Source organism: Maniola hyperantus, chromosome 6 (assembly GCF_902806685.2).
Source record: "Maniola hyperantus chromosome 6, iAphHyp1.2, whole genome shotgun sequence".
NCBI classification, from domain to species: Eukaryota; Metazoa; Arthropoda; class Insecta; order Lepidoptera; family Nymphalidae; genus Maniola; species Maniola hyperantus.
In genome coordinates, this window is record NC_048541.1 from 3,510,784 (window position 1) to 3,529,010 (window position 18,227).

Here is an 18,227-nt window from a genome sequence, read left to right on the forward strand (position 1 = left end):
TTTGTAGAGTGGGGCCGGAATCGGTCCACGTAACATTCGATAAGTTAAAATCGCCAGCTAAGATTAAGTAGTCATTGGCGTGGGTTGACAGAATTTCAACGAGACTAGAGGAGATTGACTCAAGTCGAATAGGCAACTCTGAGTCTGGTGGCGCGTATATTAAAATAATATGAAGATTGCGGTGCCCTTGAATTTTCAGTGATTCAGCTGGTATTGTTGCCCATAAGGATTCGACACCTGGACAGATCCACTCACGTTGATGTTGGATATGTAACTTCTTTGATGCACACAATAGGACTCCACCACCCATTTTTTTCGTAGACGTTTCCTGGTTTCGATCGCATCGTAGGATATCGTATCTATTGTCACAAATCTCGTTATCATAGATACCGCTAGTAAGCCATGATTCCGTGATTAAAATTAAGTCGTAACCATGGATTAAGATGTTTTGTCTAAACTCGTTTGTTTTGGTGCGTAGACCACGGACATTCTGGTATAATATATCTATTGTATTAGCGCCCGTCAGTATGGAATAAGTACCAAAATATTGAATAAATATATGAATATATAGATAATATTGTAATAATATGAGATAATAATAATGTAAGCAATTTAAGACAGATTAAATTGTTCGGATACAAAATATAGTATTTGCTTGGAACTCGAAACGAAATAATTTTAATGCTTATTTTAAAGCCAGACTGGGTGTGATAATAATATTGTGTGTTGTATATGTGTAGTTGCATGCAAATTAAAGAAGAAATATATTTTATGCATTGATTAGTAAATTGTGTGTAGACTAAATTTAGAATGCAAGTGTTAGTGTGATGAGTGTGAATGAGAAACTGTTTGTTATGATGTGGATTTTTACAAAAGGTGCTAGAAATACTCAGCAAAAAAGGAATATAAATAACCAAATTAATTATAGATAAATAACTTAATGTTAGTTTAACATTCAAAGTCACTTTATTTTGGCTAAGTCCTTTTCCAGACGAACGTGCAGTGCCGGTGCTTCCTCGTTTTTCCTTAAAAAAATGTTGCAGTTCCTAACCCAGACAAACTTGTACGCTTTCTCCTTTGCTAAATTTTTTGTTGATTTTAATAACTGTTTGTTTTCAGGGGTTAGGTGCTCATTAACGAAAAATTTTTTCTCGGTGCCACCGATGCCTATGTCTCTGGTGCAGATGCCTTTTTTCCTTTTCAGGCCTGAGAGTATTTTGTCTTTGCATAGACGGTCTACTAACTTAACCACAATAGCCTTAGGCCTACCAGCTATTGGTTTTTGAGGCTGGACGCGATGTGCAAAGTCAATATCCCCTCGGTTGAGCTCAACGCCAGCGTATTCAGCAATTTTCACTACTAAATCTACAGGCGATTCACTGCTGGTTTGTGGCAGCCCTACAATTTCCAGGTTATTCATCCTCGCCTGTTGCTGCTGTCTACCAAACTGTGAACGCAGTTCTAATATTTGATCCTCTGAAACGCTGATACGTTCCCGTAGCGTAGATACGTCGCTCTTAAGATGGTCGTTTTCATCCTGAAGCTTACTATAGGAAGTTTGCAATTGAGATAGTTGTGAAGATAACGAAGCTATTTCGTTTTTTAATTCGGCGAAGATAGTTGTTTTCAATTCTTCGACTATTTCATATTTAATCGATTGCAGCTTAGCATCTAGAATGTTTTCTAATCGACTAATTATTAGGTTTGGATCGTTGTATGTCAAGGCTGCGGGGACATCGCATTCAGACATCGAATTGTCGGAATCGGCGGCTTCAGTTCGCGCAGTTTGGCTTGTTTTTTCTACTCTCACCATTGTGTTACTGTTATCTCCACCTTTTCGCTCAGTTGCCACGCAGTTAGGGCACTTCCACTGCATTCGTGCGGACGTTGAATCGCCAGTAAATCTGACACATTCAGAATGGTATACGTAGTTGCAGATGGTACATTTTATGCGTTTCATCGTCACACTAATGTGTGCTTGGCATGCTTCACAGGTTCCAACCATTGTAAATTTTGTTTAAAAATATTAAGGAAGAAATATAAATTGAAAAAAGTCGCTGTCAAAAATGTCACTTATTAGTCAATGGAGCGAGAAGTTAATACAATATTTTTAGCACTTTTGCGAGCAGATATGGTTGAAAAACATTGATCACCACACAGTAGAAATCGTTAACTTTGTGCATTAAACACTTTTATTGTAATTACAGCAGTAAGTTCGTTGTTTTGCAATTATGAATACAGGAGCTATCGATATACGTCTACTCTGTCAAACGTCAAAAGATGTATCTCAACTTATCTAATGTAACTGTGAGTGTTAACTAATGTAACTCATGCGCCACCTATTTTTGTACGTAGATGATACAGGTCAGAGACCTTCACACGAGTGCCAACAGCAGCAAAACAAAACGTTAACTCAATCAGTTCAACGCTAAGCGAATACACAGGTAACCGGTAGATAGAGCTTTCCGTTGCGCTATGTAGTGTCTGGCTTTAGATTTCAATCTTTTTCCAATATTGAATCGTAACGAAAAAATAATACCTACATTCCCAAAGCAGTAAAATAATTTTGTTCCCCATTGTGTGTGCTGGTGTAAGTGTCGCTTGAGTTGGACCACACCACAGCGACATAAGTATTGTGGTCGTATATGAATGGTTTTGATGCGCAAACTACTAAGAATGCTACTGTCGTAAATTGCGCGCGAGCACCACGAGTGGTTTATTGGGTTTAGCAGATATGTAGTCGGTAGTGACCACACGTTTACAACAGTTTAATCAGTTATAAAAAAATTACATAAACACCTTTTATGATAAAATCAAGACCATCCATTTTAGAAGTGCCTTTACACAACTTTAAAAAATCTTAAAAATATTCATATACAAAATCGAAGTCATAAAATTGTAGATTATAATATTATGTAGATAATCCAAAATTCGCGCCAGCAGTTATTGTAAATGGCATAATATTAATATTGTTAGTTAATAAGCTTGAAAAGAGCTACTGCTGAGTTTCTTGCTGGTTCTTCTCACTAGGTTCTTTCTGCACTAGTGGAAGATTCACTTGACGACTCAAAAGCACTTATAAAAGTTAACTTATATTAATAAAAAACTTTTCTATTCTAGTTGCTGAACGTGACCGCACGTCGCAGTACGTGTAAATAGTTTTTACGTGTTTTCACACAATTTTATGCCTGACCACATTAACCGCTGTAGTGCCAGGTGTGGTTGTGGCACGTGTTAAAGCACCCTTAGCCTCCACATTACACGTTCGGCTTAGCAGGATAATCGCTCAATCGCGTGAGTCACCAACCAAGTTTTAGTGCGACCCCAATCACGTTTATTGATGAACACAACTGTTATGTTCCATAATAAACCTGTGTTTGTTACGCCTAAAGCTTGAAACAAACTCAACGCACGACAGCAGAGCAACACGGGAAGTAAACAGCAGTAAGTTTCAACGCGATTGGTTCGTCAGTCAAATCTTCGTTTCCCGCTAACTGCAGGTTGGATGCAGCTTTATTGCTGTTAAAGTGCATTTAACAAAAACTGCATTTGCAACACTTTAAACTGCAAACACATCACATTTTATCTAAGAGCTGGTTATTCCGGCGCTTCTTTCATCTGAGCATTAAGCCCAACGTGTTTCAAGAAAAAGAAGCGCCGGAACAAACTGTCCTATTGTGTGGCACAACCCGAAAAAGGGTCCCAGCTCAGCATTATGCTGTATGCACAAGAACATACAGCGCTGATTTGTGGCAATGTCTTTAGTCTGCACTAGAACTATCTGGTTCACCAGGTTAATATATTATCTGAAAGTTGAGGGTGCCTCCATTACGAATATTCAAACCATTTTTGTTTACTTTACGCCGCTATAAGGCAATTAATTTCATAGCATTAGAATTTTCACGGAACCGAAAGCGATTATTCTGAATTATTATTCCATAATTTGAAAAGTTTTTGTGAACATTTTGCGGTGGATTAAAGCGAGTTTTAGTTTTATGACTTGTTTTATTTTCATTGAATTTCAAAAGAGTAAGTATAACAAAATTAATAATGAATATTCCCATTTCCGGTAGAAGAACTAACGGCACGGCGCGCGGGCGTCTTAATCTTAATGAATATTCAGTTTATTTAAGAAATTTCTGCCGGCAAAAGCAAAATCAATATACCAAGATGGAATGAAATAAAACCCTTTCGACTCTTTTTCTCGAGCGTTCAGATCTCTTTTAATTCTTCGAGTAGAGCTAAGGAACTGATCCGGGCGCTTACCGGGGCGAACGTGCCTCGCCTGTATGAGCGTGCCATCCCCCGGGATCGGTAATCCCGGATAGTTCGGCGTAATGGAGGGAATTTCTCCGAAGGAACTTTGTAGGCGGCGCTTTATAAAACCTGCTGCGCTGGGATGTTGATTATTAAAGTTCCCAGATCGTGAGGTTGTCTTTGATTCTGGATTGATTTACTGGATAGAGGCTGGCTTCTTTTTCAAGTGTTCAGTTTAGTGGAATTTTATTAGGTGCTTTCATTGTTGCTTTTAGGGGATTCAGGCGGCGCAAGACCGTGGCGTGTGGAAGTCCCTACAAGAGATCTATGTCCGGCAGTGGACGTCTATCGGTTGTTGTTGATGATGATGATGATGATTGTTGGTTTACCCGTGATAGCCGTTGAGACGTTCGCCTCCTATTTGGAAGGTCAGGGATTCAATCCCGGGTACGCACCTCTAACTTTTCGGAGTTCTGTGCGTTTTAAGTAATTAAATATCACTTGATTTAACAGCAAACGAAAACATCGTAAGGAAACCTGCATGCCTGAGAGTTCTCCATAATGTTCTCAAAAGACTTTGGTCAATCCTTTTTATTCTGAGAGGAGACCCTTACTCAGTCAGTAGTGAGATGAAGATGGGTTGATCGTGATGATGATGATGAACCCTTTCATAGATGTTATTCGTGAAAATGTCTCCATACCAACTCTTTGTTTGCGTTTAATTTACTCGAATAGGCCTTTAGAATCCAGTTTGAAATCGGAACAAAATTGGATTAGTTTTGTACAATGTGCTAGTTAAACTTGTGAAAGGAATGCAATAGTACCCTCTGATATTCGGGTATACGACCTACAGTAACTATGTTTCAAAGCAATTTGTAGTCCTCGCCTTTGTGACTGGGCAACTTTATGTGACCTTTTACAATTCTATTATTTGAAAGCGTTTCCTTTTTGTATAAATTATCATCATTATCATCTCAAGTCTCAAACCCATTGTTGAGCAAGGATCTTCCCTTAGAATAAGGAAGATTTAGGTTTGTTTTTCTTCACCGTTGAAACAAATAATATTTAATTGCTTAAATCACCATATAACTCAAAAAAATAAAGGTTTGCTTGCGATCGAACTCCGGACATCCTGAGCAAGGATCTTCCCTTAAAATGAGAAAGATTTAGGTTTGTTTTTCTTCACCGTTGAAACAAATAATATTTAATAACTCAAAAAAATTAAAGGTTAGCTTGCCATTGAACTCCGGACCTCCCGAATAGAAGGCCGAATTCTTAACTACTAGGCTATCGTAGCTTTTTTGTATGAAAAAAATATTTATTCATTTCATTTCTAATCTGTATTAATTAAGTAGTAGGTACATACCAAATTAAATCCGTTTTATTAAACGAAAATAAGACAGAACACAAACAGATACCAAATCGGGAATTTTTCAGTCCAACGTAATGTCATAATATTTTTTGTCCTACATTTTCTTGGTATTTTAGTATTTTGTTCACTTACGTACCTATTAAACTAACTTAAAAAGCCCATTGTAAAGTAATGAATCAGTTTCTTTACATAATTATTTTCTATTACCTAGGTAGGTGTAGTCCGCAGTAGGTTGACATGGCAATCAGGGTATGAGGCGGGGGGACGCCCTCACACCCGCACGTCACCCGCGCTCACCCGCACTGGGTTAGCGCGGGGGCTGCGCGGGTGTGCGGGCGTTCCCTCTCCGATTGCCATTTCGACCTGTCGCGTACTATACACCTATTAAACTAATTTAAAAGGTCTATTTATTGTATTAGTATGAATTAGTTTCTTTACATCATTAGATAGGTATTTCTATTACCTCGGTATGCGTTCTAAAAAGATAAGCAAATGTCGTGTTTCTGAACACTACACAACTTGAGAATTTAGGAAACAATGCCACGGGCACTAAATAGGTATCATAAAAATAAATTAAGAAAATGAGTAGGTACCTAAGTAATGGAACAAAATTATAGTTATATTTGACGGTTCATAAAATAACGTATTTCTAACACAAAACTAATCCACATTGACGTCAACATTGCGTGATCAATCGAAATTCGGAAAAGCACTTTGGTTTTCGTTTTTATAGTTTCGCCATCGATTTGGTAACAAGTGCTTTATACATGAATATTTTTCGTTTGCTCTTTGGTGAAGCGAAATTTCCGTGTCTGAAAATTTTATGCGGAGCTCAAAAATTTTCATTGCTTTTATTTACCAATAAATTCTAAAAAGTTAGTATTTTCTCTTTTTACAGAAACTACCATGAGTATTATATTATATTAATTCTTTATAGGCAGCTTAAAATATTCAACGAGAATTATTTAATTATAGTATCGATTGAAATTGTCGTCAGTCCTAATTTTGACCTCAAGTTGAGCAAGAGTCAAGGAATAGGCTACGTACCTATTTGAAGTGAGTATGAGTCGCCTGCGAATAGAACGGAAACTGTTAAAACAAATATTTTGGAAAGAATGAATGTCTTTTAAAATTAAAAGCTTTTTATATAATATGTTTTCTTTGTTCATTTCGTCCATTCATAAGCTGTGATAGCCTAGTTGTTAGGAGGTCCGCCTTCTAATCGGAGGTCGGGGGTTCGATCTCGGGCACGCACCTCTAACTTTTCGGAGTTATGTGCGTTTTAAGTAATTAAATATCACTTGCTTCAACGGTGAAGGAAAACATCGTGAGGAAACCTGCATGCATGAGAGTTCTCCATAATGTTTTCAAAGGTGTGTGAAGTCTACCAATCCGCACATGGCCAGCGTGGTAGACTATGGCCAAACCCTTCTCACTCTGACAGAAACCCCGTGCTCTGTAGTTAGCCGGCGATGGGCTGATCATGTTCATTTCGTCGAAATTGGTAACTGATTTTTCGGCATCTCCAGCTATCCGATTAAGTTGAAATTTTGCAGATTCATGTGACAAACATGTACCTAGACGGTACATTGTGCAGACAACACAATATGACTATGATGATGGAGGTGGGACATGGACTTTGAAATTCTCTAATAGTATTGGCAGTATAGTCGAATTAAGGCTCATAACTGTGTTAACTAACTCAGACCTTAGATGTAGCGACTCGCCAGCACGCGTCACTATTTTATACCTACTTTGCATGAAGTAAATTAGTCTAGACTGCTATCACGATGTTAATTCAAGCGGCCATAGCATAAATTAAGCAGAACTCTGTGGAAAGTGTAAAACTATGTTAATGTAGAGGATCGGACTTGTGGCGGGTGGGTACGCGATTAACTGAGATGCATTGCTTGGCTTGCAGGCGACAGAGTTTCATATTTAAATACACTAATTGTATTAATCGTTACTATACTCTATCCACGGAAAGAAGTTAATATAGCTCTCTCTCTCAAAAGAAACGATGTCTTCTAATTGAATTTTAGATGTTTTTGAAAACATTTTCGAATTTAATTTCGAATGGTTTTTGAAGACATGTTTGCGATGGGTTGGTGGCTCAAAATGGTTAACGCCCAATGAGATTTTGTTTCTGTCATTTGTACGGGATTACGTAACAGAGCGAACGCTATAGGTATGGATTAACCGAAAAGAGTTGAAACTAAATATTATTAATTAGTGGTTATTTGAACTGTACCATAAATGGCCGTGAAAGGCTAGCAGACAGACAGACAAATATACAGGCAGACAGACAGACAGGCAGACAGACAGGCCAACAGACAGACAGAACGGCAGACACACTTTCGCATTTATAATATTAAGTGTGAATTTTATTTACAATATATTTAATTTCTGCTCTTAACGGTCGCACTGTACTCCTCTTTTATTTTTATTTTATTTTTATTTTTAATATCCCGAAATTGTAGTTACAAAGTAATAATAAATTAAGTTACATCGGAAACGCTTATCTCTAAACAGAGATTTCTTCCAGCTTCCCATTCAAGGTTGTGAAAAGAGGAATAGGTCTGACGAGGTACTACAATAATTTATAAAATGAATACAATAATCCTTAGTTAATATATTATGTATATACAAAATAATATATCGCACCCCTAGATGAAAAGGTCACTAAGTCAAAAAGTGCGTGTTTTGAGTTAGTGGCATTTTCAAACTCCTGACTTGAATACCTACACGGCGATATAACTCACGTAACTATACCTTCAACCGTCATCGAATAATGGTCCAAAACGTAGGTTTACTTGAATGACCCTCCCCTCAACAGCGCGAACATACTCCGTCATTTTGAGTAGTCTTCCGGTCGACGAAGGTGGATGACGTTTGAATAGTGGCTCATTTTGAGTTACAGGAGTTTACGTGAAATTTACTAATGTAAGTCATCATTAAATTCGTTTTTATTTAGAGTTAATTATGTTTTACTGAAATTTTATTTATAATAATTATTGGTCATTTTGAGTTACGGTGATATTTTATTGCGATATTTTTTTTGATATTTCATGTTACTGAGATTTACATGACAGTAAAATCAAATTCCGACTTACGGTAGTTTTGTTGAAGGAAAGTTTAACTTCCTTTATCTTGGCCTGGTTAGTCAAAAACGTACTTTTAATAGATAAAAGGTTATCATTATGACATTTAGAATTAGATTTTCTATTCGTTATAAAGATTCGAAAAGCAGGACGTGATATTTTTGGATTTTTTGAGTTGGTTGACTTTACATGATTGTTCATTTTTAGGACAAAAAAGTACAGGTAAACTCATGTTAGAAATGATAAACACAAAAAACAGGATCTTGACCAGCTAGCAGCATTGGATGATAGAAGAATCCTTCCATCTCATGGTATAGAAGTGCTGAATAGGGTAGGGTAGACTGAGTTGGCAGTTCCATTGGACGTTCCAAGAACGCTTTCGTAGCCTGGTATGGAAATGCTAAATAGAGTAATGCACCTGAGTTGCCAGTAGCAATGGATGTTTCAAGAAGTATTTCATCCCCTCATAATATAGAAATGCTCAATAGAGCGTATGAGCCTGAGTCGCCAGCTGAAGAAGGGTTAGTTTCATCGCCGAGCATTTTAGAATCTTCTTTAAATCTTGAAGAGCAGCCTAAAAACGCGGACGACGAAAAGTTGAAACATCAGTATGTTGTCTTACCAGTTCATTTCGACGATTCTGACGCAGACCCGCACTACGAAAACCCCATTCCCAAAAGAAAAAAGTATCTCTCCTTTGTGTAAGTCCCCTACTTCACCAACAACGTCAAGAACTCGCTTCCTTTTATCTTCATCCAGCACAAACACCATTCATACAAATTCAAAAAATTCTCTCATGTGCGTAAATCTTCTACTTCACCAATAATAATATCACGAACTCGCTCCCTTTCATCTTCGTCTAGCAGTTCAAGTTCAAGTAGTGGCTCCAGCAGTAGTTCAAACAGCAGCTCAACCTCAAGCTGTAGTAGCTCAAATGATGAAAGAACGCTACTGGCTCTTATTGAGAAATTCAGAATCTAGGCCAAAATAATATTGCTTCAAGACCCAATAAAAATAACACTACCCACCCTGATCATGAGGATCACAATCTGGTTCCAAGTGTAGAAACTCTAGCAAAAGAACAAATAGTCCAGAGTAAGAAGAAACTAAGAAAACTGGAGAAAGGGACGGTTAATATAACCAAAACTCCGAGCATTTCAGGAAAGCTGTACAACTAGTCACAGGATCAACTAAAAAAAATACCTGCTAGCAATCCGTCCAGTAGTTTGAGCTGAGCGTTAATAGATCAGTCAATCAGTCAGTTAGTCAGTTAGTCAGCTTTTATTACTCATTCAGTAAAAATATAACAGTTTTGTTTTTCTTTACATTTGTTACTCCTATATTTCAACCATTTTAATTCTAGTGCACCTGCATAAAAATTAAAACTTATCACCCGTTCATGGCGTAACTCAAAACTCCAACAAAAAGTTATCTCAATTTTGAGGTGAAAAGTAATATAACTCATTTTCATTTCACATAAAGTAAGCTAATTCTACTTACTGCACAAAAAACTTGCTCACTACCGCTACAAAACTAGAGTAACTAAAAAATCTCGATTATTTCGGGTTTTTAACAGATAACATACAAATAAGTTAGTTGAACAAGCTTTAGGAAATATTGCTTTTACGAATGTATTATTAGATTTTCCGTATCTTTCATAGATATCCTAAAATCAGTTTTTCGTCGTTTCTGAACATTTTGGTTTTTTGACTTAGTGACCTTTACATCTAGGGGTGCGATATATATTTGTCTATGGTATCTAATAAACTACATAAATATCTCATTATATTTACCTAAATAAAATATAACAATATAATAAATAATTATATGCATAATATATGTAAAATATAAATAAATATAAAATACGCTATAGTAATGATAGGTATGTAATACTGCTTCCAGCTATTTATTCTGAGACTGCTTTACTCTGTATTTGAATGAGTTTCCTTAGTGGCAATTTTCTCTGATATTTTCAGAAAGTGAGTTCCAAAGTTGAGTATTTATTGTCTGTATCTAGAACCAATTTGTTTGAACTTTCGATAACGAGTGGTGCAGAATACTTGTCATTATTAGACCTTAATCCTCTTCAGATACACTTGTTTGTAACAGAATGCCTTTGCTGGTACATAAAATAAATATGGCCTTTGATTTCGAATAAGGAATAGGTTGGTCGGAACAAGATGGTAATTCTTTTGATCTCTCCGAGATTTCAATTGAAATCTTGACATTTGCTTTGTAGAGCGATCGCTAGCGGCGCTCGACGGTTGCTGTGGTAAGTATTTGTAGGCATTTTTTTTTTGAAAATATTTTATTAGCTTTCGTAATTTCTTCTATACTTAATATGAAATGACAAACTGTTACAGACAAGTGTAGGTATCTGACGAATTTATTAATGGCAATTTCGAATGGAAATAATTAGCTCTGAATTCACCAGCCCATAATGTGGCGAAAGTGTAGGTATTTGTTTGTTGGTTTGCACGTGGACGAAGTCGTGGGCATCAGCTAGTAGTTCCATAACTTATGTAGTAGGTAAAAAATAAAAAAAATAAAAAAACTTATGTATTATAAGTATATTTACATATTGAAACATTTTGCTTCTTAAGTAACTGCCGAGTTTTCGCCAGCTCTTCTCAATAGAACTGCTTTCCAAACCGAAAGTAGAGTCCTGACATAATATCAAAAGTGATTTAAGATTTACTATTGATAAATTCGTGAGATAAATTATTCGTGGTAGGTAATATAATAAATTCAAAAAAACTCTGAAAATTTGGTAATTTCTATTATCGTATCATTGCATGCCGCAAGGTAGAATTTGGACGTACCCTTATTATATCTTTAAGATCTGTAAACTAACCCGAATTCGCAATAAAGGAATTGAATTGAATTGAAACTTATACCTACATTTTGGTTTGATATTTGATATAAATGTTCTTTATCTACATATAGCACAACGATACACAAATAGTACACTGATGCTAAAGCATCAGAAAAATTTAGAAGAACCAGAGAAATGGTATAAAAATAGTAAAAATCTCAGTGAGTTTTTTAATAAAACTCCAGTGTGATTAAGTCCTAAACTAACTTGAAGCAATATTATTATGTGGTAGCAAATTTCTTATTAATTAACTAATTAAGTACCTAATACAATATTTAGACACGAAAGCAAAACTTAGTTACAAAGGTCGAAGAGATATAATTTTCATTAATGAATATTATAAGACGTGAAACCCGCTGGTTTATGCTCTTGCCTATGAAATTAATGTTTTAAATTTACAATTTAATTTAGTTACTCTCTTAAAATAATGTTTAAGTATATAACTTATTTTAAGTATATGAAGAACATTTTCATAATAAGTTAAGATAACTTTGAGTCAACCTTGTCATAATAAACCCTGTCAAGTGCGAGTCGGATTCGCACAAGAAGGGTTCCGTACCATTGTAAGAGATATAACTTTTTATTCATTTTTAATTTGTATGACAACCATTTTGAAATTCGCCATTTTGGTTCTTTTATTATTTGTTGTAATAGCGGCAATTATAGAAATAGGCACGTCTACATACTATGTGAAAACTTGAACTCTCTACCTACTATAGAAGTTAATTACTGTTAAATTAAGTTTTCAACGTCTCAATTTTAATTGTGGAATAATATCCACCTGGCCAATTATTTTGTTTTGAAGTTTTTACATATTTCCCCTGCTATGGTTTCCACCATTTCCAAGTTACATTCAAACTATATCGTAAAACGGTCACGAAATATTCCATGGTTTCATGCAATCCACAATAATTGGTCACTTTTGAAACATAGCGTATACAAATAAAAAAATCCGGCCAAGTGCGATTTAGACGCGTGCACTGATGGTTCCGTACTACAATCATATTTTATCGTCATTTTGCACGATAAATCAAAAACTATTATGCTTAAAAATAAATTAAAATCTGTTTTAGAATGTACAAGTAAAGCCCTTTCATATGACACCCCACTTGGTATAGTAATCTTACTTCGAAAGTTGAAAATAGCAATATTTTTTCATGAACACATTTTAATTTATTTTCTTGTGATGTAACCACAAATTCACGGTTTTCAGATTGTTCCCCTCATGTCTGCTATAAGACCTACCTTCCTGTCAAAGTTCATGATTCTAGGTCAACGGGAACCTACCCTATAGGTTTCTTGACAGACAGACAGACAAAAAAGCGATCCTATAAGGGTTCCGTTTTTCCTTTTGATGTACGGAACCCTAACAAGAAAGATTTCAAAGCACGTATGCTACACGTATTTGGAAGTCAGCTGGGGCCGGGTTTAAAAACCAATAACGATCACCGGACTTGAAAATACCCACCACGCTACGTGGACAAACAAAATTGTGTTTTGTAGCGGCAATTGGTACAGCCGCACTCAGAGTCGCTTAATCGTTACTTAAGGCATTCCATCCACGCAGCACCACACAAATCCGTGTTGGGAGTGTGTTTGGGATTTGTGTGGTGCTGCGTGGTGGTGGTGCGTATTGCTTGCCTGGTGGCTGCTTCTTCCTGCATGTTTAGCAGTGGGAGGGCGGGCGGTGCATTTCGCATGCTGCATGTTGCACCATACAGATTCGACCTGTTTCAGCGGATTACAGCAAATTAAGCTTTTGGTTCATTGTATATCATGGACGTCCGCAAAGTAACGCCTGCTTCTATACAACATCAAAGGTATAAAAACGTCAAATGCAGACTTTTTCGGACAAGGGATAAAAACACAAACGATTTCACTCACCATATTCGGGGCACGTAATGCAAAACGCCACAGCCAGGAAAAAGCCGATCACCTCGCCGACACCCTTGCTGGCCATGTTTTTTCTTTTAACCCACGCTCGCTTGTACCGACATTTTTTTTTCTATTTGCCCGCAAATCACTCGAGTCGGTTTTTCGCTCCCATCGTCTCTGTTTTGGCGATTGAGCCCTTTAAGAACATTGTTCTTAAATTTTCGTGTGTTAGCGCCCTGTGGTTACATCTGAAACAAGATGGAAAATTACTTGAGTAAAATAATAGGCATACCCTAAGTAGCCAAAGGCTTTTGTTATAATCCACTGAAACGGATTGTTTTAGCGGATTATAGAAGACTATTAGTTTATGCTCGCGACTTCGTCCGCGTGGACTACACAAATTTCCCCCCTTAGGGGTTGAATTATCAAAAATCCTTTTATAGCGGGTAACTACGTCATAATAGCTATCTGCATGGCAAATTTCAACTGGATCCGTCAAGTACTTTAAGCTGTGCGTTGATAGATCAGTCAGTCAGTCAGTCGGTCACCTTTCCTTTTATATATTAAGATTAAGATTTCAGTTCCTTGCATATTATGGAGTTCCGCAAAGAAACGCCTGCTATTGTGCAATGATATACATTATACACAAGTGGAAGAATCAACGTAAACGAGTTTCAGTGTTCATTCATGTTATTATTATTATATTATGCCTTCGTCGTCTCGTGCGTTCTTTTTGAAGAAATTGGTGCGTAATATCATTTTCCTAATAAGAAAATACTATCAAAAAAGGCTTCTGTAGAAAAAAAATTGTGCCCTCGTTACGACAAGTTGTGAAGTGTTAAAGTGCAGAGTAGCCACAATATAATATTACGAGTAAGTAATCTTTTATTTCACTACTATTAATAATATAAGATTATCTATCATTAGATCACAAAATGTAGGAGTTTGTTGGCGCAGTCATGAGATAGCGTCAACAATATGGTGATAATAAATAAGTGGCACGGCATATCCCGGAAGGGTTCTCGACAATTTATGAACAATCATTTATCTCAGCAAGAAAAAACTGTCCAAACGCGCAAAACGATTTCCAAAACCCAAAATAATATATCGTTGAAAAAACCCATCGCATCTAAAAGTTATATCCGTCCAATTTGATAACAGAAACGTTACTGTAATGATGAGCAATTCTCAGAGCCGTGCGATATAAATGGGAAAAATATAGGCCCTAATATCGTTTGATATATGACGAGGGGCGACAAGGACAAAGTGTAAACTGAATTTTATATGAACTTGCCCTATTATAATAAAAATGGTGGAATATTGGTCGTCTCTTTTTAGTCTTAACGCGCGTTTACACGTATTGTCAGCTACCAACTGTGAGCGAGCATTACGCAGTTTACTGCTACGCGTAGACTCTCGGTGGTTAATTAATAAATACTACGCAGTACGCCATCACGCATCGCGGATGCGTGTTGGCGTACTGTGGCGTAGAATATTCGCTACGTAGCTAGGGTATTATCAGGATAGTGTGAACGAAAAATGCGAAATGTTGGCACTGAGGCTAATAGTGAGCCTGCTCACAGTCGGCGGTTGACACTTGACATAACAGTACGCGCCCGAAAGTAATGTACATCGCCTTTAGAATGACATTTCGGCTTTGTAGAGCGTTGTATCTGTCACTCATACCTATATGACGTTTCGTCGGTCTCAACGACAGGGACAACGCTCTTCAAATCTGCTATCTCCTTCTAAAGGTCGATGTACATTGCTTTCGGCCACGTACTGTATGTTTGGTGTAACGCTCAGTAAGATCCCGAATAGCATTGAATTTTACCCATCTCTTTGCCAAATGAACTAAGAAACGAAAATACTGCAATGAAATCTGGTCAGGACTACCATACATCAAAGTAAGAGGAAAAACTGTTTTTTTAATATCTACAAACAGGAAGCTTAACGAAATAGTGTTCCCAATTTATTTTCGTTTCCAAGTTATTTGACTACAAATCTTTCTAAGTACCTAGTACCTAGATTTATTTTATCATATATACATATATATAAAAGGAAAACCTGACTGACTGACTGATTGATCAATCAACGCACTGCTTAAACTACTATACGGATCGGGTTGAAATTTAACATGCAGATAGCTATTATGACGTAGACGTCCGCTTGGAAAGGATATTTGAAAATTCAACCCCTAAGGGGGTGAAACAGGGATTTGAAATTTGCGTAGTCCGTGCGGACGAAGTTGCGAGCGTAAGCTAATTTAAATAAAGTTACCCAAGTAAAACCTTTTTACTATTCTGGGTAAAGAGTAGTTTTCTGTATTTTTAAATAAATAAGTTCAACATAATCCCAGCGTACGTTATAAAGCATAATCCAAATCCGGTAAACCTGGAAAACACATCGCGGAAAAAAGAAAAGAGAAACTCCCAACAAAACTCTCCATAAAGCGTGATTTGCGTGAGCCAAAAGCACTTTTAAAAATGCACGAAGCAAAGATTAGCGAGCGAAATTTTATGAGCAATATCTGCGTAAGTAAATTTTTCGCTTACAAATTACGCTGCATATATCCATAGGAGGCTCAGAGAAAATTTAATATTTTCAAAGTGTTCATAAACCGAAATAAGTTGAAATAACGACGTCGCGCGTCGGCGCTCCATTTTATTATGTAAACACTCTCCTAAGAGAATGTAATACTTTGTGAACGAGAGCGTGTAGGTGTATCTTGTTACTATGAACCCTGTAGTTAGTAGTCTACCTATTTAAAAGAGTAAACTTACTTGGTAGTTGTATAATATTACAAAAGTTTATTTATGCAGAGGCATCATCATTTCTCATCATCTCGGCCCACTAATAGACACGGGTCTTCTCAGAATGAGAAGAGTTTCAGGCAAACAGATAGCTATTATGACTTAGACACCCGCTAAGAAAGGATTTTTGAAAATTAAATTCCTAAAGGGGTAAAACAGGGGTTTGAAATTTGAGTAGTCCACGCGGACGAAGTCGCGGGCATAAGCTAGTTATAGATAAACAAAGAAACCAGTGGCAATGAGACATGCTTAAAACTAGTCTAGGGCATACACCGACAAAACCAGAAAAATTGTACTATATTTACATTTAAGATTTATTATAACTCATTATAATTAAAAAAAATTGAAATTTCTAAAACACATAAAAGTTAATTTACTCCGTGACCGTAATTATAAGCATCTGCGATTCGGCACTTGGCAAGCATAATGGAGTATGGTCTGAGCCCTTCTCATTCTAAGAGACTTGGTCATCAGTTGGCCGGTGATAGATTGAATATAGATGATGATGGTGATGATATAGGTTACATACCTAATATGGACGCATATATAATAAGTCCTAAGCAAAGGAAATTTTGTAACTAAACGAGTAAAGGAAAAATTATCGGTAACCCGTTTTAATCACAAATTGAATAACCCAGATACACACAACGTTAACTCAAGCTCATTATCCCACGGACCCACTATTCTACATTTTTCCAAAGCTAAATTATTTGTAGAACAACCAACTGGAAGTGACCTGAAAAGGACATGTACTATACAAAGGCGTCCGAGGCGGAACGTATTGTATTCAGTCTCTTTATGTTCGCCGCAAGTGTCACTTCTGTTTACCGGTACATAGGTAGTATTCTTTGTCGTGTCACCCACTTAATACAGTTTCTTGTGTCGTTTGTACAGCTTTTCTAATGAAATGTTTTATTCACCTGCGGAGGCACATTCATTGTGTGAGAGTATTTGTTTTGTTCCGTGGAATTTCAGGTTGATTCTTCAGAAATGTTGTTTACTCTCTCGACGCTCCCGAAAATTTTGAGCACATATTTTTTTATACTCTTTGACGACGTCTTTAAGATGAAGGTAGATTGTTATGTTATACAAACAGTGTGGTAAGAAGAATTGTAACAAAATCGCAGAAGAATACAATGTAAAATATCCAACTATACATACATAAATAACAAGCTTAATTATTATATAATTCACAAAATAATCATTTATAGACAAAGGAAAACGGCAAGCGGCGCAAGTATGCCTCTCTTATCGAGAGTAAGATTTTTCTTATGTTTGCCGTAGAGACCCTGGGGCCATGGAGTCTTAGTGCCAAAAAAAATTACGAGACATTTCGCAGCGATTTATAGCCTCATCTGGTGACAGAAGGGCTGGCTCATTTTTTGCGCCACGGATCAGCCTGGCTGTCCAGCGCAGAAAAGCAGCCAATATTCTTGGCACTTTGCCACGCGGACATGATTTGTATAGTAATTAGATAAGTCTAGCTTTGAGTTTCATTGTAATATTATCATTAAAAAAAGCAAAATGAAATGTGATATTTCATTTCGAGATATTAAATTCGTCAGAGGCATAATAATTGAAACGAAAGTAAATACATTTCACGATTTTCACCTAGCTGCTATAAGCCTGTTCAAGCTCGCTCCCAATTTACGTAATCTTAATGAAGTAATCAAAATAATTCCGAAGAAAAAGGGAATAAGAGGAGAGATTGTGATTACTCAAAGCGACAGGAACCTATCTGTTCTTTCTTTTCTTTTCTACAGCCTTTCAAGCTTTTTCCAATTTGTCTCAGTTGTTAATACGGAGGAAATAAGATTTATTTCACTCTTTTTTTATTTTTACTCCAATACAAGTTAGCCCTTGACTGCGATCTCACCTGGTGGTAAGTGATGATGCAAACTTAAGATGGAAGCGGGCTTATTTAGAAGGAGTAT

General features: G+C 36.7%; 1 protein-coding gene across 4 annotated transcripts in view; it reads right to left on the reverse strand.

Annotated features, from left to right (window-relative positions):
- LOC117982930 (neurotrimin-like) overlaps nt 1-18,227 on the reverse strand; it is a 563,100-nt gene that overhangs the window by 487,121 nt on the left and 57,752 nt on the right. For all 4 annotated transcript variants that reach the window (XR_011236864.1, XM_034969369.2, XM_069499315.1 and 1 more), the window contains exon 2: nt 13,490-13,728. Coding sequence is in view for 3 of the 4 variants with exons in the window: in XM_034969369.2 (XP_034825260.1) it covers nt 13,490-13,565 (76 nt within the window). In the remaining variant the exon portion in view is untranslated. The remainder of the gene's footprint in view (nt 1-13,489; nt 13,729-18,227) is intronic.